The sequence below is a fragment of the Ahaetulla prasina genome, chromosome 3, assembly GCF_028640845.1.
Source record: "Ahaetulla prasina isolate Xishuangbanna chromosome 3, ASM2864084v1, whole genome shotgun sequence".
NCBI classification, from domain to species: domain Eukaryota; kingdom Metazoa; phylum Chordata; class Lepidosauria; order Squamata; family Colubridae; genus Ahaetulla; species Ahaetulla prasina.
In genome coordinates this window covers 220,342,085-220,365,950 of record NC_080541.1, presented here as the reverse complement: position 1 = coordinate 220,365,950, position 23,866 = coordinate 220,342,085, and the positions used below count along the sequence as shown (strand labels likewise).

General features: G+C 44.6%; 1 protein-coding gene across 1 annotated transcript in view; it reads right to left on the bottom strand.

Annotated features, from left to right (window-relative positions):
- The window catches only part of COL9A3 (collagen type IX alpha 3 chain), a 73,536-nt gene that overhangs the window by 47,263 nt on the left and 2,407 nt on the right, over positions 1–23,866 (bottom strand). The window contains exons 3-14 of the mRNA XM_058178009.1: positions 20,817–20,888; positions 19,824–19,877; positions 17,159–17,194; positions 14,966–14,989; positions 14,365–14,418; positions 13,537–13,590; positions 12,317–12,355; positions 7,796–7,852; positions 5,736–5,789; positions 4,206–4,259; positions 4,026–4,079; positions 2,214–2,267 (exon numbers count right to left, since the gene is read on the bottom strand). Coding sequence (XP_058033992.1) covers positions 2,214–2,237 — 24 coding nt within the window. The 5' untranslated portion in view covers positions 2,238–2,267; positions 4,026–4,079; positions 4,206–4,259; ... (7 more) ...; positions 19,824–19,877; positions 20,817–20,888. The remainder of the gene's footprint in view (positions 1–2,213; positions 2,268–4,025; positions 4,080–4,205; positions 4,260–5,735; positions 5,790–7,795; positions 7,853–12,316; positions 12,356–13,536; positions 13,591–14,364; positions 14,419–14,965; positions 14,990–17,158; positions 17,195–19,823; positions 19,878–20,816; positions 20,889–23,866) is intronic.

Here is a 23,866-nt window from a genome sequence, read left to right as displayed (position 1 = left end):
AGGACTATCTGGGTTTTCTTTGAAGATTTCTCATCCAAGAACCAAATGTGCTTTGGAAAATAGGTTGACCCTCTCTTCTTTGGGGAAGCCCCTCAAATATTGATACACAGCTATCAGGTCATGTTTGCATACACAGTAGTGGCCCAAATTGTGGAAACCTTTTGAGAAAAGTGTATTTCCTAAAACTTACTAATAGCACCACCTTTTTGTAGTAGTAGTATCATAAAATTATATATCAATGGAAAGATCATTTAATCAGCTCCAACTGGTCCAGAATGTTGTCGCGCGGGTGATAGAGGGAGCACCTCGTGGCTCCCGTATAACACCTCTCCTGCGCGGGTTGCACTGGCTTCCGGTGGTCTTTCGGGTGCAATTCAAAGTGTTGGTTACCACCTTTAAAGCGCTCCATGGCTTAGGACCAGGCTATTTACGGGACCACCTACTGCCACAAACAGCCTCCCATCGACCTGCGCGCTCCCACAGGGAGGGCCTCCTTGGGTTGCCGTCGGTGAAACAATGTCGACTGGCGACCCCCAGGGGCAGGGCCTTCTCTGTGGGGGCTCCTGCCCTCTGGAATGAGCTGCCTCCGGGGCTCCGCCAACTCCCCGACCTTCAGACCTTCCGCCGTGAGTTGAAGACTCTTTTATTCCATCAAGCTGGGCTAGCCTGAATAAGTAATTTTAAATGGGGTTTTAGTTTTTATATTGTTTAGTTTTTTAATATTTTGGCCACTATTTATATACATTTTAGTCTGTTTTTTAATTTGTATTTATTGTATTTTTTAACTGGCTGTGAACCGCCCTGAGTCCTTCGGGAGAAGGGCGGTATACAAATGTAATTATAAATAAATAAATAAAATAAATCAAGAATGTAACTTTTATGAAGGATTTGCTATTAGAACAGCAGTTAAAGAAGAAAAGTGAAACACATAGAAAAAACAAGATATAAAAAAATTATCACCAGGTCAGTTAATACGTAGTTGGATAACCTTTAGCATGATGTAACCTTACAACCAGAAGTGAAATGCTCCCATTTTGGACTGGATCGCCCGTTCCAGTAGCAATGGCAGCGGGTGATTTGGGGAACTGGTAGCAAAAATCCCTGCCCCCGCTATGCCCAGCTCAGCCACGCAATCATCAGAGGTTTTTTTTTTACTTTTAAAAGCATTTTTTCTTCGGACACAAAAATGCTTTTAAAAGTAAAAAAAAAAAGCCTCTGATGATCGCACGGCTAAGCTGGGGACATCAGAGGCTTTTAAAAGCATTTTTTTACAACCTCTTCGGCTGAAGAGGTTGTAGAAAAAATGCTTTTAAAAATAATTTTTTAAAAAGTTGGCCACGCCCACCCAGTCACATTACCCGCCCACCAAGCCACGCCTACAGAACCGGTAGTAACAAATTTTACATTTCACCCCTGCTTACAACGTCTTCCCATGGAGGGAACCAAGTCTTTTACTTCTGCAGCTATTATCATGTGAAACCAAGATTGAATGGTTGCTTCTATTAACTGGGTTTTATTGCTGGGTTGTTTCTGACTAACAAGTTTCTTTAGTTGGCTCCATAGATTTTCAATCGGGTTAAGGTCTGGGCTATTCCCAGGCCATTCCAGCAGTGGAATAGGATTATTTATTATTATTTATTATTATTATTTATTATTATTATTATTTATTATTATTTATTAATAGGATTAGAAAATTTAGAACTCCGCCGACTTCGACATGACCTGTGTTTAACACACAGAATCATCTATTGCAATGTCTTTCCTGTAAAAGACTACTTCAGCTTCAATCGCAATAATACAAGAGCAAACAATAGATTCAAACTTAAATGTCAACCGCTTCAAACTTGATTGCAGAAAATATGACTTCTGTAACAGAGTCATTAACGATTGGAACTCATTACCAGACTCTATAGTCTCTACTCATAATCCCAAAATCTTCAACCAAAAACTGTCCACTATTGACCTCACCCCATTCCTTAGAGGACAATAAGGGGCGTGCATAAGAGCACAAATGTGCCTACCGTTCCTGTCCTATTGTTCCCTTTCGTTATATCAAATTATCTTGAAACTCCAAAAAAAGAAAAGTGGTGTTATTAGCCATCAAACCTCAGAAATACACTTTTCCCAAAAGGTTTCCACAATTTTGGCCACTACTGTAATGTGGGCTCTTGGGTGTGTGTGGGGGGTGGGGGGAAATGCAATATAAAACCTACCGCTTTTCCTGGAGGCCCTGGCATTCCAGGCTGCCCTCTGAATCCAACATCTCCCTGAAATCAAGAAAACAGGACAGTATAATCTTTGCCCAACAGAGGGGAAAAAAACCCCTTAATAAATCAACAAGAGACAGAAAGGGACTCGGAGAGATGCTGTGTGTCATTCCTGTCGAAGAGGCACCCACACACAAACCAGCGAGATAGTTACAGAACTAAATTTCTGAGGGTATTAACTTTTTAGCATGTTGTAACACTCTGCCCACGACAGTTCTGGAGGTTTGTTATAAAGAAAGAGACGGGATTGTGACCCTGTGGACAAGGGACCATTGAAACTATAGCTTATATGTCGTCGTGTTGCTCTCTCTATGGCAGGGGTCTGTCAAACTCAATTTCATTGAGAGCCTTATCAGGGTTATGTTTGACCTCGAGTGTGGGGCGTGGGAAGGGTGGGCATGGGCGGCGGCGGGGGGTGGGTGGGGTGGCAGCTTGACGTCACTCGTGTCAGGGGCGCCTGTGGTGACCCGAGCACTCTGCAAGCAAAAACGGGCTCCCGAGCTCTCTTTCCAGCTGTGACGGCTTCCTGCCAGCGAAAACGGAGCTCGGGAGGGCCACATGCATCTCCATTTTCGCTAACAGAGGCACTGCGGGCCGATCCTTCACTGTTGCCAGAGCGGCCGCACGGTCCAGATCTAAGCACACCCTGCGGACTAGATTCGGCCTCCCAGCCTTGAGTTTGACACCCCTGATCTTTGGGGACTCATAACGCCTTACCTGGTTAAATCTTACCTGGAAACTCTGATCATTTTAATATAAAACTACTACTGTCGGATCAGTGTGATTCAATTTCTCTGAACAGAGGTTTTTTTTTTTTTTATTTGAATTTGTATCCCGCCCTTCTCCAAAGACTCAGGGCGGCTTACACTGTGTTAAGCAATAGTCTTCATCCATTTGTATATTATATACAAAGTCAACTTTATTGCCCCCAACAATCTGGATCCTCATTTTACCTACCTTATAAAGGATGGAAGGCTGAGTCAACCTTGGGCCTGGTGGGACTTGAACTTGCAGTAATTGCAAGCTGCTGTGTTAATAACAGACAGACTTAGTCTGCTGAGCCACCAGCGTTAGGTTTTGTTACACTGTTTGTAAAATTAGGCCGACTTTGGTCACCCATTGATTTCGCCATCAATTGTAATATACTACTATGCCTTTTTGTTTTATTTTAATGTTTAACTTTACATGCTGGTCCGTGACTGTATTGAAGATTGAAATTGAAATTATAAGAAGCCAACACTATAATTATTACTATCCCCATAATGCTGATGGAAGAACAACTAGACACGGGGATGCCCCAGATCTTTAGATAGGTTAGCTAGCAGTTCTGTACTGCTCCACCATCGCATTCAGTTTTTCAGCGGCTCTGTTAGTGGCTGGATGGAAGGCGGAACGAAGTCCTTGGGATGACCCAATGGACCGCAGGAACTCCTTCCAGAACTTAGCAGTAAACTGGACTCCCCGATCCGATATTATTCTCCTTAGAACTCCATGTAGTCTGTAAATATGCCTCACGAACAGTTTTGCCAGCTTTTTGGCCGAAGGTAACCCGCTGCAGGCAGTGAAGTGGGCTTGTTTGGAAAATAAATCCACGACCGTCCAAATCACTCTATTCCCTCTGCTGACAGGGTCCCATTTGGCCACAAGTTGAGTTCCAAACTTGAAAACTTTCCTGCTTCTGTCCTGGTAGCCAAATATCTTTTGCAAGCAAGTTTGGTCAAAAAATCACAAAGAGATTAAGGATGGTGTTCAACTTACCCTGTCGCCAATAAGACCGATTGGCCCAACTTCTCCACTTAATCCTCGGGGACCCTGAAAATGAGGATCAATTCAAAGCAAAGCATGGCTGATTTATTAATTTGTGAGATTTTGATCCTGCTTTTATTACTTTAAAAATAATACGTATTTTTTATTTTTTTAAAAATTAGCTTGTTCTACCTGCAATCCAATGTTACCAGGAGGCCCTGCTGGGCCTGGTGGCCCTCGCAAACCCTGAAAATAATAATAATAAAAAGAGTTTAAGACGAGAGTCGGTCAAGAGTCCTCCAAAAAGAAGCTGCCTTCAGAAGTTGTGGGTGCCCCATTACTGGAGGCTTTCTAGAAGATACTAGACAGCCCCTTGTCAGAAATGGTATGTGATGACCCAGGGCATGGCACAGAAATAACAGAAACAGCTGGCAGTTCAAACCACCCCTTTATTGCTACAAAGCTTCCCAAAAGCTCCTACGTTTCTGACAAGTCCCAGAGCAGAGTGAGAACAAACCCTCACACAAAGCTCAAGCAGCCTCTGGCTGCAATTAGTCCAGCCCAGTGCTGTCTGCACCAAGGCTACATGGCAATAAATCCCAAATGTCTTTGGCAAAACAAGAGTCAAGCAAGGAGTTCAGGGAGCAAAAGATTCAGATAATTAGTCCAGAAAGCCAACAAGGAATGCAAGGCTTCTTGGCAAATTCAAACGTCAGCACACAACACAGAACACTTCAGGAACTCAGTGTTTGTTCCCGACAAATGCCCCTCTCCACGGCGTCTCCTTAAATCTCATTCCCCAGGTGTGCTTGGTGAAGCTGGGTGGAGCACTCTCCTTGCATATGGCCTGCTCTGTCTGCAATGATCCCGCCTTCGCTGTACTCTTCGAGCCCTTGCATCAGGAGGGGGTATTCTTGCTCCTCGTCTGAGCTCTGTTTCTCCTCCCTGCCTGCAGGCCTTACTAATTCCAAACAGCCTTGCCTGGACTGACTCTGCCCTTCCCCAGTTTCCTCTAAGGCCAATGGAGCTGCCCACTCACTTGCTGTCAGTTCTTGTTCCAGCTCATCTTCCGCCACAGATTCAGACTCCGACAGAGGCATGACATGGTATAGGGCAGTGATGGCTAACCTTTTTGCCACGGGAGGTCGCGCGCATAAGTGCCCACACCCAAAATTCAATGCGCCCTGTCCCCCACATGTGACCCCCACACACTCCCACGCTTTTGGCATGTGATGGCATGGTGGGCCTGGTAGGCCATCTTTTGCCCTCCCCAGGCTCCAGAGACTCCTGGGGAGCCTGGGAAGGGTGAAAACGGCTTTCCCCACCCCCCAGAGGCCCTCCGGAGGCCAGAAACAGCCCGTGTCCCAACTTCTGGTGGGCCTGGAAGGCCTGAATATTAGGTGGCCAGCACGTGCATGCACACTGGAGCTGAGCTACAGCAATGTTCACATGCCCACAGATATGGCTCCACATGCCACCTGTGGCACGCATGCCATAGGTTCATCATTACAGGTCTAGTGTTTCCTGCTTGAGCAGGGGGGTGGTCTAGATGATCTCCAAGGTCCCTTCCAACACTTCACTTTTTGTAAGAACTGTTTTTAGGGACAGAAGCAGTTATCCTGCACTCAGGCACCTCATTTCTTGGCGAGGCCAGATGTAGGTAGGACAGTTCACAGACCTTTCCATTGGAAACAAACTCTACAATGCAACGAAGATCCTTACCTTCTCCCCGTCTTTGCCGACTTCTCCTGCTTCTCCTTTCTCACCGGTGTGCCCCTAAAAAAGAAAAGCGAGAGGAATCAGAATCCCATTTCTTAAGCTCTGAAACTGTTCAGAAACCCCACCCTCCTCAAAAAAAGGTTACTATTATGCAGAAGTGGTATTCAGCTGGTGCTGACCGGTTCTGGAGAACCGTTAGCAGAAATTTTGAGTAGTTCAGACAACCGGCAAATACCACCTCTGACTGGCCCCGCCCCCATCTATTTGCTGCCTTCCAAGTCCCAGCTGATCAGCTGGGTCTTCTTTTGTTGCCCTGCACATGGAACTGGAAAGCAGGTTAATCGAGTGGGGTGGAAATGGATATTTTACAGTATCCTTCCCCCTAAAGTGGGGTGGAAATGGAGATTTCATAGTATCCTTCCCCTGGAGTAGGGTGGTGTGACATACACAGCCATGCCTCTGCTCAGCAACACGGAAGTATTGCCTATCGGCTGCGATGCAACTGCTCAGCCGCCGGGAGAAATGAGCACTTGTCATTGGCCACTAGTTTGACAGCTGCCATATAAATAGCAGCCGTGACAGAAAGTTATGTTCTTCTTTTTTTGCCTTGCTTGATGTTTGTTGATCTTGTTGCCTATTAGCTGTTGCCAAAAAAGGAACTTGTGGCTTACACCGTCTAGCCTCCATTCCTCCTTTCATTCTCCAAATGAAGCACTGGCGATGAGGATGGGATTCCTGAGGAGACGATAGAGTGCTGGTCGCGGCAGCAGAGTCTATTACACTCTATGCCGCTGTGAATTCCCATTAAGAATGGCTAACCAGGCAACCTTCGCTCCGTATGAACCAGCCTCCGAGACGTGGGATGCATATGTAGAACGTTTTGACTGTTTTCTCCAGGCCAACGATTTCACTGAGCTCTCCAGTGACAGGAAACAAGCTCATTTGTCCCGCTGGCTTAGCAGTCGCATTGCAGCCAATAGGCAACGCTTCTGTGTTGCCGGGCAGAGACATGGCTGCGTATGTCACAGGTGGATATAGAGATTTTGCAGTATCCTTCCCCTGGAGTGGTGTGGAATGGAGATTTTGCAGTATCCTTTTCCTGTCATGCCCGCCAAGCCACAGCACACCCACAAGCTATGCCCACAGAACTGGTAGCAAAATTTTTTGAATCCCACCACTGCTATTATGTCTACAGAATCACCGAAGGAGAAATTTCCTTTCTATTGCCGATGTGAACATTGAGAACTAGAGGAGTTGACAAGGTGGAAAATGCCATCAGCCTTTGTGGCCTTTGTAAATTATTTAGATCAGCGTTAAAGGTAGGCCTCGACTTATGACCACAATTGAGGCCAGAATTTCTGTGGCTAAGCAAGGCAATTGTTAAGCAATTTGTACTTGTAAGCTCTAGCATTCTGTTACTTCTCCATCAAGAAGGCAGAGTTTCATCTATCTAGCTCAGCATTTTGCTGCTGATAGAGGCCATTTAGATGCTTCCAGAAAGTTCACAAACAGGCAGGAAGAAATAAATCACAGTGTTAGAACTGCCACCTCATGTCTGAGCTCTCCTATCAGTTCGGCCCCAGTCTGCCATGGACCCTAGGGGGAGGGAGAAAGGGAGAGAGAATGCTTGGGGAAAGTGAAAGTAATGGAAATGAATATGCCTCTCAGAGAAGGCACTTCAAGGTCATTTCCCTGGGAGAAGAATGCAGCTTCAAGACAATTTACACTCAGGGTGTCCATTTCAAAAATGTTTTGTTTGAAATTGATTGGACGATGTGGGGACCAGCAATGAGATGTGACCAAGGTGGGTGGGGGGGAGGAAATTATACCAAGAGCTTTGACACGCGAACTTTAGTTCTGGCTTTGCCTTATTGTATTCCACTTGACGTTCAGTAAACTATACCTTTCTCAACAAATGGAGTTAAGGATCGCTCTTGCTTAAAGATTCAAGCTGAGGCAGGACTGACACACAGACTGCTGCTAATAGCCCATAATGATAAAGATTTCCCAGGCAGAGAATATATCGCAGGGAGTCCTCAGTTTAATTAAAAAGTATTCCGTACCTTGAATCCTGGTATTCCCGGTGGTCCTGGAAGGCCCGGGGGACAGAGCGATGGACACTATATTCCAAAGAAACCAGAAATGAATACCAGAGTTATAAAATAATCCACGAGATGGTCACCTTTCATCAGCAGATAGTGCTCACTTACTGATCTCAATTGGGACTGGCAGCTCCATTGCTTAACAACACGGTTGTTAAGTGAAACATCACGTGACAGTGCCAACTTATTTCTGGCTGTGGCCATTAAGTGAATCACCTGTGCTCATTAAGAGTGATGTCATGTGACCAAGACTTCCTGCTGGCTTCCCCAATGATTTTGCTTGTTGGGAAGTCGGTTGTGAAGATCACAAATGGCAGATCACAAGACTTTGCGATGCCGCATTCATTGTGATGGTGACTCATTTGCTAAACATCCAAATTGCGATCACGTGATTGAGGGGATGCTGCAATGGCTACAAGTTTGAGGACCAGCTGCAAATCTTCTTTTTTCGGCGTTCGTGTGATTTCAAACAATCACGGAACGAACAGTCGGTAAGTGAGGACCCCTTCACCAGGCACCAGGCAATCAAGAGAATTGGATTGCTGTAGATTTCATTTAGTTTTGTTCATGCTGGATTAAGAGTTTTAGGATTTTCAGAGAGCCAATCCACAACCTAGGTAAAGGTAAAGGTTCCCCTTGTACATATGTGATAGTCATTCCTGATTCTAGAGGACGGTGCTCATCTCTGTTTCAAAGCCAAAGAGCTAGCGCTGTCCGAAGACGTCTCCGTGGTCATGTGGCCGGCATGACTCAACACCAAAGGCGCACGCAACGCTGTTATCTTCCCACCAAAGGTGGTCCCTATTTTTCTACTTGCATTTTTTATGTTCTTTCGAACTGCTAGGTTGGCAGAAGCTGGGACAAGTAACGGGAGCTCACCCTGTTACACGGCACTAGAGATTCGAACTGCTGAGCTGCCAACCTTTCGATTGACAAGCTCAGCATCTTAGCCACTGAGCCATCACATCCCTAGTGTAGAATCTATAACTTACAGGGCTTTAAAATGAGAAGCATTTATATTTCCTTACTGATTTTATCAATCATCATCATCATCATCATCATCATCACCATCATCATCATCAGTCATATTCCTTTCCAGAATTGATAGTATTTCTACTAATAAATAGGTAGCTCAATCCCTCCAAGACGGAGTGGCTGTGGATGCCGGCATCCCGGTACAGTCAGCTGAGTCCACGGCTGACTGTTGGGAGCGAGTCATTGGCCCCGATGGAGAGGGTGCGCAACTTGGGCGTTCTCCTGGATGAACGGCTGTCTTTTGAAGACCACCTGACGGCCGTCTCCAGGAGAGCTTTCCACCAGGTTCGCCTGGTGCGCCAGTTGCGCCCCTTTCTAGACCGGGATGCCTTGTGCACAGTCACTCACGCCCTTGTGACGTCTCGTCTGGATTACTGCAATGCTCTCTACATGGGGCTCCCCTTGAGGGGCATCCGGAGGCTTCAGTTAGTCCAGAATGCAGCTGCGCGGGTGATAGAGGGAGCCCCTCGTGGCTCCCGCGTGACACCTATCCTGCGCAGGCTGCACTGGCTACCTGTGGCCTTCCGGGTGCGCTTCAAGGTGTTGGTGAACGTCTTTAAAGCGCTCCATGGCATAGGGCCGGGCTATTTACGGGACCGCCTGCTGCTACCGAATACCTCTCACCGACCCGTGCGCTCTCACAGAGAGGGACTCCTCAGGGTGCCGTCGGCGCAACAGTGTCGTCTGGCGACGCCCAGGGGAAGGGCCTTCTCTGTGGGGGCTCCCGACCTCTGGAACCAACTCCCCCCAGGACTCCGTCAACTTCCGGACCTCCGAACCTTTCATCGCGAGCTTAAAACTCACTTATTCATCTGCGCTGGACTGGGTTAGTTTTAAATTTATGGGTTTTTATGGGTTTTTATCCTAAATTTTTAATCTTGGCCAATTTAATAAGTTTTTTAATTGTATTTTAATCGTATTTATATTGTATTACTGTGTATTTTTTATCTGGCTGTGAACCGCCCTGAGTCCTTCGGGAGAAGGGCGGTATAAAAAATTTAAATAATAAATAAATAAATAAATAATACCATATTTTAATTTCAGGCAGAGAAGAGGAAAGAGGGGAATCACTACTGTTTTCTGCTTAAATTCTGTAAGATTTTTTTTTCAGTAAGACAACAAAAAGAAATTTTTAACCTTCTCATTGAGTAGCAATTAGGTAGCTGAAGAGTTTGTCAAAACAACAGATGTGAAGTCTTAGAACGCTGTTTGCTACCCTCTCATTAGTGTCATGTTTATTTTATCACGAAGAATCAAAACATTTTTCCTCAAAATATAAAGCACAGCAGCCCTCTGCTCGTGGAAAGATCTCACCGCTCATGGGAAAAATATAGCAAAACATATTTGACCTTTTTTATTTCCAAGGTGGACTTGAAAGGGGGAGGGAGGGAGGGAGAGAGGAAGGAAGGAAGGAAGGAAGGAAGGAAGGAAGGAAGGAAGGAAGGGAGAAAAGAGAGAAAAAGGAGAAAAAGAGGGTGAGAAAAGAAAGAAAGAAATATTTTTATGAGGAAGGAAGGAAGGAAGGAAGGAAGGAAGGAAGGAAGGAAGGAAGGAAGGAAGGAAGGAAGGAGCAGAAGTAGGACAAAAAGGGAGGGGGAGAGGAAGGAAGGAATGAAAAGAGGAAGGGGAAAAGGAAGAAGGAAGGAAGGAAAGGTGGGATGGAGAGAGGGGAGGAGAAGGAGAAGGGAAGACATAAAAAAGGTGGAAGGGATAGAGGAAAGAAGGAAGGAGATACAGGAAGAAAAGGAAGGAAGTTTATACTACTTCAAAATTCACATCCTGGATCCCTTTTGAAAACATTGATCCATCATTTCAGCATATATTTCTTAGTTTTCTGGTGCTGCAAAACGCTGCAAAGGGCAGCTTGCGGCTAGCCAAAATTAATTTCATAAAACCTCGTAGTGAAAAATGACCCACCAACCATTCAAGGCGAGAAGGTCATCATTAAAACTAAAACGATGCGTACGGTAATTCTTATTGATGGAATTTTTTTAAAAAAGACTTATAAGGCCAGGGGTCTCCAACCTTGGTCCCTTGGTCCCTTTAAGACTTGTGGACTTCAACTCCCAGAGTTCCTCAGCCAGCTTTGCTGGCTGAGGGACTCTGGGAGTTGAAGTCCACAAGTCTTAAAGGGACCAAGGTTGGAGACCCCTGTATAAGGCTGTCCATTTTACAGCAGTCCTGCTGGGTACTCACAAGAATTGCAGCTTTCTCCTGTTAAACAAGAATACCTGTTCTCTTTTCTCTGACATTATTATTACGATTAAATTTATTTGCCACCTATCTCATTGTAATTGATTTTCATGTTCCAGCTGGTGTTCCTACTCAGTCAAGCTTCTTAAAGCAGCTCACTTAGTTCTGAGTATCTTGGGCACTTATTATCAGCTTTCATCCACAAACCCTGTGAGTTGCCAGTTCATTGTGATTTCCCCTTATGTCACAGTTAACTGGCCATGCACTGCTGACCCTGTGTGGGATCCCAAGCTAAGTAGGGTCAGACCTGATTAGTATTTGGATGGGTTATTTCTTCAATTCTCTCATTCTAGACTAGAGAACTGAAGACCTATTTATTTGATTATTTATATCCCACCTTTATTACTCTGGGGAAAAAAAAACACCTCAAGGCAGTGGACATATTTAAAAAACTTTCCTCCCCCTGTTTTCCCCACAGCAAACAACCCTGTGAGGTGGGTTGGGCTGAGTGAGAATGACTGGCCCGAGATCACCCAGCAGCTTCTCATACCTGAGGCGGGACTAGAATTCACAGTCTCCTGTTGATTGGTCCGAAGTTACCTAGCAGATTTCATGTCTAAGGAGGGATTAGAACTCACAGCCTCCTGGTGATTGGCCCAAAGTCACCCCATTGCCTTTCATGCCTGAGGCGGGATTAGAACTCAGAGTCTTCTGGTGATTGGCCCCAAGTCAGGCTCAGTGGCAAAGACGCTGAGCTTGTTGATCAGAAAGGTTCAAATCCGTAGTATAGGTCTCCTCCATGAGAAGGGTGTTGGACTAGATGACCTCCAAGGTCCCTTCCAACTCTGTTACTGAAGTCTGAAGTCACCCAGCAGCTATCATGCTTAAGGCAGGACTAGAACTCACAGTCTCCTGGTGAGAACCAAGGATTATATAGTTCACCCTGAGCTACAAATATTCTGTTCTATTGATAGGTTACAATTTTGCACCACTGTGAAGGAGATTAATTTCAAGAGACTTTGCCTAATGCCTAAATTAGTGTTCCTCAGCCTTGGCAACATGAAGACGCATGGACTTCAACTCCCAGAAGTCCCTAGTCAGCTATGGCTGGCTGGGAATTCTGGGAGTTGAAGTCCATGCCTCTTTAAGATGCCAAGGTGGAGAAACACTGCTTTAAATAAACGATCTTGATGTTTGCATACCCCAACCAAATAAGATCCCACACAGAAACCTGAAAAGTGGACAAATGCACACCTGAAGATCTCTAGTATGGTCAAACGCTCCAGGGAGACCCTGCAACAAGGAAAATGCAGCACGTTACATATGGAGTATATAGCTTACAGACGCCCAGCGTTGTTAAAGCACCTGTAGCACACAAAATGTCATCACAGAAAAAAAACAAGAAAGTCCAGTTGCCTCCTGAAAAATCACCTTTGGGACAAACATGACCTGGATGACTGAGAATCTCTATAGACCTTCTTTTGTTTAAGACATGATATCATAAGAAAGAGGCCTATAAAAGGACAGGGAAATGGATTTGGGTTCTGGACAGCTGTGCTAGCACCTTTCACCAATGCTCGATCTAAAATAGGAGTCCTCACCACCACCACCATCTGCGGGCTGTGAGCCATTCAGAACCGGGCCATGGAAGCAACCAGCAAGCACGTATGCCTATCCCCACTTTGTTGTGCCTCGTCCTTCCTCCTCTCCTCAGCCGGGCCCCTCCCGTCTTGTTCTGGGTCTGCTATCAGACTCTTGAGTCTGATAATGAAGATGAACGGCCTGTCATGCCTCCAGCCCCCGGCCGTGGCCCCATGCCCAGACAGGATGTCAGGAATGAACAAACAAACCTCACTCATACGGCGTGTGTTCCTTTGGCTCAGCCATCAGAGGAAGTCAGCCACGGATTGGAATTACTCAGGCCTACTCCTTCTGACCCCTCCCTTTCTCAAACAGCAGAAAACAATTCAAAGTGGGAGGATCCTCGCTTCCGGAGATCTGAGAAGCGACGTCAGCAGAAGGAAGGGAGGGGCAGGCCTGGATAAATGCTGAGTCATGGAGCCACACCCCACAGCTTATATAAAGGACCTGCTTTTGGCATTCCTTGAGTCAAGCAAAGTCTCATCTAGTTTGCTGAAGTCAAAACTTGGATTCCTGCCTGCCCTGAGAAATCTGAAAGGAATTTGGCAAAGCTGCAGAGGCTTCGTGGCCACACTTGATACGGACTTCCTAGACCCGGTCGTCGGAGGGGGAGGGGGACACGACACATTTGTGCGACCAGCGGGTGAGCACATGTGTTCAAGCACCATTTGTGGGAGTGGTGGGCACGCATGTCCACTGCTCGTGAATATGGAGCTGCGTGCGCACATGCTTGCCAGCCACTCGTGTGAATCATCCCCTCTATCCCCCAACCCTCTCGGTCTGCAAATCCTGAAAGGTTGGGGAACTCTGTTCTAAAACAAATCTTAACTTACGGGTGGTCCTGGAGCTCCAGGTGATCCAGGAAACCCCGGAAGTCCAGAAGGTCCCTAAATAGAAGAAGAAATAAAATCAGTTGCAAAGCAGACATTTTCACCTTACATTATATTCAATAATTTATGGAAAGCATCTTTAGCTAGTTTACTGATCGGCAGAATGGGAGCTGTGTCTATTTACCGGTTTATTTTATTTATTATATCTGAGCAAATTTGGCTTTCACCCCTTTCCATATGGCTTAGTAGTAAGGTAGTCCTTGACTTATGACCCTATTTGGAACTGGGAAAAAACGGGCAATGGAGCAGCCGGCATGAGGGAAGGAGAAGGAGCAGGGAGAAGAAAGAGGGAAAGTGGCCTTTTCCTTCTCTCGTGCCGGCTACTCCGTTGCCCGTTTTTTTTTTTTATTTGAATTTATATCCCGCCCTTCTCCGAAGACTCAGGGCGGCTTATATTGTGTAAGGCAATAGTCTCATCCATTTGTATATTATATACAAAGTCAATTTTTATTGCCCCCAACAATCTGGGTCCTCATTTTACCTACCTTATAAAGGATGGAAGGCTGAGTCAACCTTGGGCCTGGTGGGACTTGAACTTGCAGTAATTACAAGCAGCTGTGTTAATAGCAGACAGACTTAGTCTGTTGAGCCACCAGAGGCCCCTTTCTCCATTGAAGTGCAGCGCCGCGCCCAGGATAGCTGGAGGTTGGCAGTTTAACAACCAGTTCGCTTGAACCGGTGCGAACCGGCTGAATCCCATCACTGAGTTTATCCCATTATGAAATTCTGTCCTGGATACATCAGAACAAGAAAAAAAAAAAGGAAATTTACCGGTGAGCCTTTTTGTCCCCTTCCTCCTGGAAAACCACTGGTACCTGGAGATCCCTGATAAAAGAGAGGAGACAAATAAATGTTATTGTTTATTCTTTTCTTTTTTTTTTTTGAAAAAAAAAAGAGAGGCAAGAACTGCAAATTTCCCTGCTCTGCCCCAAGTTCTTTGTTTGGTCACTCCAGCCCTTTAAGGACAGCAGAGAATGGACTCACTTTGAAGCAGGGGTCTCCAACCTTGGTCCCTTTAAGACTTGTGGACTTCAACTCCCAGAGTTCCTTAGCCAGCTTTGCTTAACCACCTGTCTGAGATGGTGTAGGGTTTCCTGCCTGGGCAGGGGGTTGGACTAGAAGGCCTCAAGGTCCCTTCCAACTCTGTTGTTGTTGTTGTTGTTGTTGTTGTTGTTGTTGTTGTTGTTGTTATTATTATTATTATTATTATTATTATTATTATTATTATTATTATTATTATTATTATTATTATTATTATTATTAAGTCCACAAGTCTTAAAGGGACCAAGGTTGGAGACTCCTGCTTTGAAGAACCCTAATTCAATCCACTTTTATTCTTTTTCAAAAAATAAAATAAAAAAAACATATTTACCGGTGGCCCTGCCGGTCCTTTGCCCTGAAAACGAGAAGGAAAACGCATAGTTAAATTGGCACAATTCTCAAAGAGCTGTTCCTTTGGAAATCTGCTCCTCCCACCCATTCTTCTTCCCTTACAGGTAGTCCTTAACTTACAACCATTCACTTAGTTCAAAGTTACAAAAAGGCACTGGAAAAAGTGACTTAGGACCATTTTTCACACTTACGAGCTTTGCGGCAACCTGACGGCCACATGATTTAAATTCAGATGCTTAGCAACTGACTCATATATATGACTTGTTGCAGTGTCCCGGGGTCATGTGATCCCTTTTTGTGACCTTCTGACAATCAAACTCAATGGGGAAGCCAAATTCACTTAACAACGTTACTACCTTAATTTATTTTATTATTTATTTATTTATTTGATTTTTATACCGCCCTTCTCCCGAAGGACTCAGGGCGGTGTACAGGCAAGATAAAAACAATACAATATACAGATTAAAATACCGTTTAAAAAACTTATTAAATTAGCCTAACATTAAGAATTTCCATACTAAAAACCCTGTTTAAAAAATTGATAGATTTCACATTAAATCTAATTTAAACCAGCCCCGCGCGAATAAAGAGATGTGTCTTCAGTTCGCAACGGAATGTCCGAAGGTCAGGTATTTGACGTAAACGTAATAACTAATAAATAGCAGGACTAGAGTGAACAAAGTTTTAAATTGGGGTTTTAAATTAGGGGTTTTAAACGGGGTTTTAAATTTGTATTTAAAAGTTTTAGGCCATCAATTGAATAAGTTTTTTATACTGTTTTTAGCTGTTTTATATGTATTATATGTTTTTTGTTGTTTTTATTGGCTGTGAACCGCCCTGAGTCCTTCGGGAGAAGGGCGGTATACAAATATAATAAATAATAATAATAATAATAATAATAATAATAATAATAATAATAATAATAATAATAATAATAATAATAATAATAATAATAATAATAATAACTGCACGGATTCAGTTAACAACTGTGGCAAGAAAGGTCCTAAAATGGGGGCAAAATCACTTAACAACCGACTTGCTTGGCAATGGAAATTTTGGACCCAGTTGTGGTTATAAGTCGAGGAGTAGCTGTATATTGAAATAGACAACTGGATGCAAACATTCCATATTCCCAAAATATAAATATAGAGGCTTTTTGGCAAAGGGATAGAGAAATGCTTACATAGAAAACGGAGATGATTATGGGGCTAGTTAGAGACCTGAAAGCCCTCCCTCCCACCTTTTAATTAACTTTTAACATTACATTTTCATCATCCTTGCCTCTTTTTAAAATTTATATCCAGTTTTTATGTTTTAAAGATTGGATTTGTTGATAGAGCCAAAACATTTGTTTGTGGAGGACTAAGCTTTCTTTCTCTCCAAAGCCAAAGATTCATGATAAAACTTTAACAAAGCTTGTGTAGGCCAATATCCAGTGCTAGTAGAATAGAATAAGAGAGTTGGAAGGGACCTTTGAAGACTTCTAGTCCAACCCCCTCCTCAGCCTATATACCATTTCAGACCAATGGTTATCCAACATCTTCTTAAAATTTTCCGGTGTTGGAGCATTCACAACTTCTGGAGACAAGTTGTTCCACTGATTAATTATTCAGTCAGGAAATTTCTTTTTAGTTCTAGGTTATAAGAAACAACAGATGGAAACTAATCAAGGAGAGAAGCAACTTAGAACTAAGGAGAAATTTCCTGACAGTTAGAGCAATTAACCAGTGGAACAACTTGCCTCCAGAAGTTGTGAATGTTCCAACACGGGAAATTTTTAAGAAGAGATTGGACAACCATTTGTCTGAAATGGTGTAGGGTTTCCTGCCTGGGCAGGGGGTTGGACTAGAACAGTGGTCACCAATTGGTGGTCCACGTGAAAATTTTGGTGGTCCACAGAAAGATTATTTGCATTTTTTATATTGCACTAAATACTATTTATCTTTTTAAAAAATTCGTATTAGTGGTCCGCGGGATTTAAAATTATGAATTTGGTGGTCCCTGAGGTCCGAAAGGTTGGTGACCCCTGGACTAGAAGACCAACTCTCTATTCTGTTCTGTTCTGTTCTGTTCTTAACTCTAAGTGGATTTTCACCACAATGGGATTTTTCCATGTAATTTTTTTTTACTAGATTGCTTAATGGGAGAAATAGACATGGATCACTTCACTTACCGCTGGCCCAACAGATCCCGCTGCTCCTATACTTCCCTAGGAGGGCAAACCACAAAAATTAGTACTCTCCATCTTAAAAAAACAGCTGATAGAAGAATAATCCTTCAGCTCTCAGAAGAAAAGTAGGATAGATTAAGAAAAAAAAATACACACAGAGAAATGGTTGAGATACATGGAAGATCTTATTTATGCCAGTAAACATTATTGTCAAACTACATGACGTGTCTTTATCAGATCAATATATATGCTGTGTCCGCATCACAACTCCAAACCAGATGCAAACATACTTATCTTAAGAGAAATTTAAAACACAAAAAAAAAGCCTCAGTTACAGAAACGTATTTTAATTGGAAAAATCACTCGTAAAAACATTTATACTAGGAAAAGTATGGTGTTTTACTAACCCAGACAAATCAGGACAGCAACATGGGGTTCTCCTGGACTCACGACTCCCGCTTGAGGAGCAGTTAACAATGGCAGCTAGGGGAGCCATTGTGCATTTTCACATTGTGCGCTAGTTATGGCCTAGCGCACAAAGCTACAGATGGTGTAGACAGGGGTGGGTTGTACTTTTACTACTGGTTCACAATGGGGCCGCATGCACGCACTCACTTTGCTCACGTGCGTGCGATTCTGCGCATGCACAGAAGCTTCCTGATGATGTCAGGGTCGGTAGGTGGAGTGTCCTGCCAGTTTTACTACCGGTTCTTATGAACCGGTCCGAACCAGGGGCAACCCACCACTGGGTGTAGAGCAGGAGTCTCCAACCTTGGCAACTTTAAGCCTGGGGGATTTCAACTTCCAGGATTTCCCAGCCAGCTTTATTGGCTGGGGAATTCTGGGAGTTGAAGTCCGCCAGGCTTAAAGTGGTCAAGGTTGGAGACCCCAGGTGTAGAGAGCAGGTGTTGGCAATTTTGGGAGCCCCATGAATGGCCCCTGTAACACCAGCGCTCCATGAGCTACACTGGTTTCCGGTTCGCTTCCGGGTGCGATTCAAGGTGCTGATAATCACTTTTAAAGTCCTTGTCTATGGAGATTCTCAGTCATCCAAGTTATGGTTGTCTCAAAGGTGCTTTTTCAAGAGTTAACTGGACTTCCTTTGTTCTTCTCTTTGAACACATTTCGCTTCTCATCCAAGAAGCTTCTTCAGCTCTGACTGGCTGGTGCTTTTCCAAGAGGCAAGTGGACTTTCTGTTTTTTGTTTTTTTTTTGAAGACGTTTCACTGCTCATCCTCCCATTCCTCACCATCCAGTCAGAGCTGAAGAAGCTTCTTGGATGAGAAGTGAAACATCTTCAAAGGAAAAACAAGGAAGTCTCGAAAAAGCATCTTTGGGACTTTAAAGCCCTTGATGGTAGAGGTCCAGTTTACATGAGGGACCATCTCATCCAATTGGGACTGGCCTATCCGACTCGTACCGGCAGAGGAGGCATGCTGTGGGTCCCGTCAACCCAAATATTCCGGCTGACAGGGTCCAGGAAGCCTTCTCTACTGTTGCTCCTGCCCAGTCTTTCCACCTGATGTGAGATTGGCCCCAACCTTCCTACCCTTTCATAAGGGCCTAAAGGTCTGGTTCTACCAGTTGGCTTGAGGTTCCAATGAGAGAGCAACACAATGGAGATAGTTGATAGATTAACAGCAGTATTCAATTCAATTCAGTTCAGTTGTTTAATTCAGTTCCATTCAATTTGGATAACAAAAGTTTGGCATTCATTTAGCATTGTGCTCAAGACTAGCAATTTTTATTGTCTATTAAAGGTGACCTTTTATGTAGAAGTGCATGTACAGCAGGCAAAAAACTGTAATTAGCTCCCACTTAACTTCAAAAATCAGGGTGCAATTTTTTTTAAAGTTCACATCCATTCACAAATGCCAGGTTATTTTTTTTTTCCAAAATTGCTTTATCCTTTTTCCAGTCTATTTCCCCCATGACCTTGGCTGGTTAGAAAATAATTGTGTTGCTTTCCTTTGTAATAGCTTCTGGAGGAAAACATTTCACTTTCTAACTGGAAAGTCGCTAAACATGGCTGTCAATTCTCATAAGAAGTCATCTACTCAGTCCTAACCCTTTCTGAGCTAAGTCCCCTAATTTGCAGAAATTTAATTAATGTTCAATCTTCCCCCCTGAAAATCCTATTAGGGGATCTTGGGGGAACTGTCAATTAAATCAAAACTTAACAAGTTCCTTCACACAAGTATTTTTTAAACTTGGCATCTTTAAGATGTGTACACTTCAGTTCCCCAAATTATCCCAGAATTGTCCAGTCAGCATGTGTGAACTTCAACTCCCAAAATTCCCCAGCCGGCCTGTGTGTATTTCAACTCCCAGAATTCCCTAGCCTGCATGTGTGAACTTCAACTCCCAGAATTCCCCAGCCAGCATGGGTGAATTTCAATTCTCAGAATTCCCCAGTCAGCATGGGTGAACTTCAATGCCCAGAATTCTCCAGCCAGCCTGTGTGAACATCAACTCCCAGAATTCCCTAGCCAGCATGCTGACATAGGGAATGCTGGGAGTTGAAGTCCAACGCATGTCAAGTTTGAAAAATCTTGTTTCGGATCTTAATAATAACAACAATGATGTGTTTCAAAAAGTCCATGCTTGACACAACTTGGGATAACTCATCCTTAGTTGAAGATTGCACAATAATGAAATGATTACTTACTCGGTCTCCTGGGGATCCTATTGGTCCAGGCGGGCCATCCAAACCTGTCAAACCCTGAGAATGAATGAGAAGAAGATATTAGAAAGAATATTAGAATGTATTAGAGCAGGGGTCTCCAACCTTGGCAACTTTAAGATTCGTGGACTGCAACTCCCAGAATTCTTCAACCAGCAAAGCTGGCTGAGGAACTCTGGGAGTTGAAGTCCACAAGTCTTAAAGTTGTCAAGGTTGGAGACCCTTGTACAGTGGTGAGTTTCAAAAATTTTTATTACCGGTTCTGTGGGCGTGGCTTGGTGGGCATGGCATGAGAAGGATATTGTAAAATCTCCATTCCCTCCCCACTCCAGCGGAAGGATACTGTAAAATCTCCATTCCCACCCCACTCCAGGGGACGGATACTACAAAATCCCCATTTCCCCCAATCAGCTGGGATTCAGGAGGCAGAGAATAGACAGGGACGGGGCCAGTTAGAATTTTTACTACCGGTTCTCCAAACTACTCAAAATTTCCACTACCGGTTCTCCAGAACTGGTCCGAACCTGCTGAAACCCACCTCTGGCCCTGTATTAGAGAGAATAGGAATCGGGAGAAAATTGGAAATAGAAGAACAATCATTCTCCTTAAACCAGGGGGTCTCCAACCTTGGCAACTTTAAGACTTGTGGACTTCAACTCCCAGAATTCCTCAGCCAGCTTTGCTGGCTGAGGAACTCTGGGAGTTGAAGTCCACAAGTTTTAAAGTTGTCAAGGTGGCAGACCCCTGCCTTAAACCAAAGTGTGACCACTTTTTAATGCTTGGATGGAAGACCAACAAGAAACTCTTAATGGTCTAAGTCAGACTGAAAACTTGGCAAACCGTTTGTTTGGCACTGATCAGGTACCAAGGCGCTTTTGGATCTGGAGACAATAAACACCCCAGTAGAGAAAGAAATTTAATCTCCTGTGCCAGATGAGAAGAGGAGACGATAAACACACGAAAACTTGGAACACTTACATCTACCCCAGGAAGGCCTGGTAAACCAGCTTCTCCTTTCTTCCCAAGCTTCCCTCTTGATCCTTTGAGGCCCTGAAACCAGGTAAATAGACAAGCACGATTAATATTAGTACCAGGTCATAAGGCGTAAGATCACACTTGGAATACTGTGTCCAGTTTTGGTCACCCTGATATAAAAACAGGTGTTCAGACTCTAAAACAGAGAAGAGGGAGTCGGGCTGTTCTCCAAAGCATCTGAGAGTAGAACAAGAAGCAATGGGTGGAAACTGATCAAGGAAAGAAGCAACTTAGAACTAAGGAGAAATTTCCTGACAGTTAGAACAATTAGTAAGTGGAACAACTTGCCTGCAGAAGTTGTGAATGCTCCAACACTGGAAATGTTTAAGAAAATGTTGGATAACCATCTGTCTGAGATGGTGTAGGGTTTTCCTGCTTGGACAGGGGGTTGGACTAGAAGGCCTCCAAGGTCCCTTCCAACTCTGTTGTTATTATTATTATAAAAAAGAGTGTGTCAGGGTTCAAGAGATGGACCCATAGAAAAGAAACTCCGAGGCACTTGACCGCCTCAAAGGATAGTTTATTGCAGTGATCACCAACCAGTGGTCCGTGGACCATTGGTGGTCCTTGAGAAAATTTTGGTGGTCCGCAGAAAAATTATTTGCATTTTTTATATTGCACTAAATACTACTTATCTTTTTAAAAAAATCATATTAGTGGTCCGCGGGATTTAAAATTATCAATTTAGTGGTCCCTGTGGTCCGAAAGGTTGGTGACCCCTGGTTTATTGGATACATCCTATTGACACAAACTGGTGAAAGCCAACTCTGAGATTTCCTGCGGCTGTCACCTACCGTACTTTTTGTGGGTATAAGACGCACTTTCTCCCCCCCACCCCAAAAGAGAGTAGAAATGTTGGTGCATCTTATACACCGCATACAGCCATTTTTGGCCTCCCGAAACCTTGTCCCACGCACCCCATTTTTGCCAAAAACAGGCCCATTTTTGGCAAAAACGGGATGCGCAGAGGGTTTGGGAGACCTGCACAGTGCTCATGGTGGCTGGGGAAAAGCAAAAACGTGACGCGTGAGGGGTTTGGGAGGCCAAAAATGGGCCCGTTTTTCACAAAAATGGGACGCACAGAGGGTTTGGGAGGCCTGCAGAGTGCTCCTGGGGGCCGGGGAGGGCAAAAACTGGACGCACGAAGGCCAAACGCTGGTTTTTTTTCTTGTTTTCCTCTTCGAAATCTTGGTGCATCTTATACTCCGGTGAGTCTTGTAGTCCGAAAAATACAGTAATTAAAAGTAAAAGTTTTCCCCTTCCCCACCAAGTCACTGATCATGCTGTCCAATCCAGGTGCTGGCCAGTTGCTAGGTTACTGGCTCCTCCTCTGGCCAGCCATCTGTGAGACTGTCCTTGGCTCCCACAGGAAAGCTTTATTGTTTTGGCTACAAAACCCCATCTAGCTATTTCTCCCCTCCCACTGCTGTGTGGCAAATCTTCAGCCAGGTTCACTTCAGGGTTGACAAAGTGCAAAGAACAGCAACAAAGATGCTAAGAGATCTAAGGCTAAACCAGGGGTGAAATCTACTTACCTTCCTTACCAGCTCAGAAGTGCACACGTGCATTGCATGCACGCGCAGACCTGCACATGCGCAAAACCTTCTGCACATGTGCAAAAGTTCTGCGCATGCGCAGAAAGTAAAAAGCACATTTCTTCCTGGTTAAAACCAGGAAGTAATGATACCTGGGTGGGTGGGCGTTGTTCTGTCTCCTTTGCCTCAGTCCGAGCGACGACTTAATTAGCCGGCACTATTAGCTCTGGCAGCAAACTAGCGAACGTCTGCCAAGTGTCTCTGTTATCTCTCTTGATGAGTCAACCAGGAACAAACAGTACTTCAGCTCTAGTTAAGCAGTTGATTTGCTTGCTACAAAGAGGTACAGCAGCCCTTGCTGCTTTTATATCCTGTGGGGTGTGGCTCCATGACTCAGCACTTCCTAGGCCTGCCCCACCCCTGCTTCTGTTGTTCCCGCCTCTCCTGCCTACGAAACCTAGGGTCCAGCCAGGCCTGATTGCCATCAGCTGGAGGCGTGGCCTGGGGGGGAAAGAGTCAGTGGACGGAGGCCTCATTATCTCTTCACCTGGCCTGCCTCTGGCTCCTGGAGCTGAGCCAGGGAAGCCGGTGCTCCTGAGGTAAGTCCTGATGGTTCTTCCCCCTCACTTTTCAAGTCACTTTCTGGCAGGAGGCCCAGCTCGGGGGGCGCAGACACATCAGGCGTAGATTTGCTCCACCATCGCTACTGGATCGCTGAACTACCGGCCACAATCATTACTGGATCACACGATACGGTCCGATCCGGGAGCATTTCACCCCTGGTCTAAACCATAAGTTGAATGATTGAGGGAACTAGGCATGTTTCTTCTAACCAAGAGGAAGGCTAGAGTTGGCATGATAGCAGACTTCCAACATTTGAGGGGCTGCCACAAAGAAGAAGTGGGGTCAACCTATTCTCCAGAGCAGGGGTCTCCAACCTTGACAACTTTATGACTTGTGGACTTCAACTCCCAAAATTCCTCAGCCAGCATGCGCTGGCTGAGGAATTCTGGGAGTTGAAGTCCACAAGCCATAAAGTTGCCAAGATTGGAGACCCCTGCTCCAGAGGACCTGAAGGCAGGACAAGAAGTAACGGATGGAAACTAATCAAGGAGAGAAGAACCAATCTAGAAACTAAGGAGAAATTTCCTGACAGTGAGAACAATTAATCAGTGGATCGGTTTGCCTTCAGAAGTTGTGGGTGCACCATCGCTGGAAGTTTTAAAGAAGAGATTGGACAACCCTTTGTCTGAAATCGTATAGGGTTTCCTGCCGGAGCAGGGGGGTTGGACTAGAAGACCTCCAAGGTCCCTTCCAATTCTGTTATTCTGTCAATATAACAATCACAGACCTGTAACAACATGATGAAAGAATACCCAGCTTTAATAAACGAATTACCAGCTGGTGTGCGGGCTGCAGGCTCCAATGTTTGTCTGGCTTCTCATTCATTCCCATATC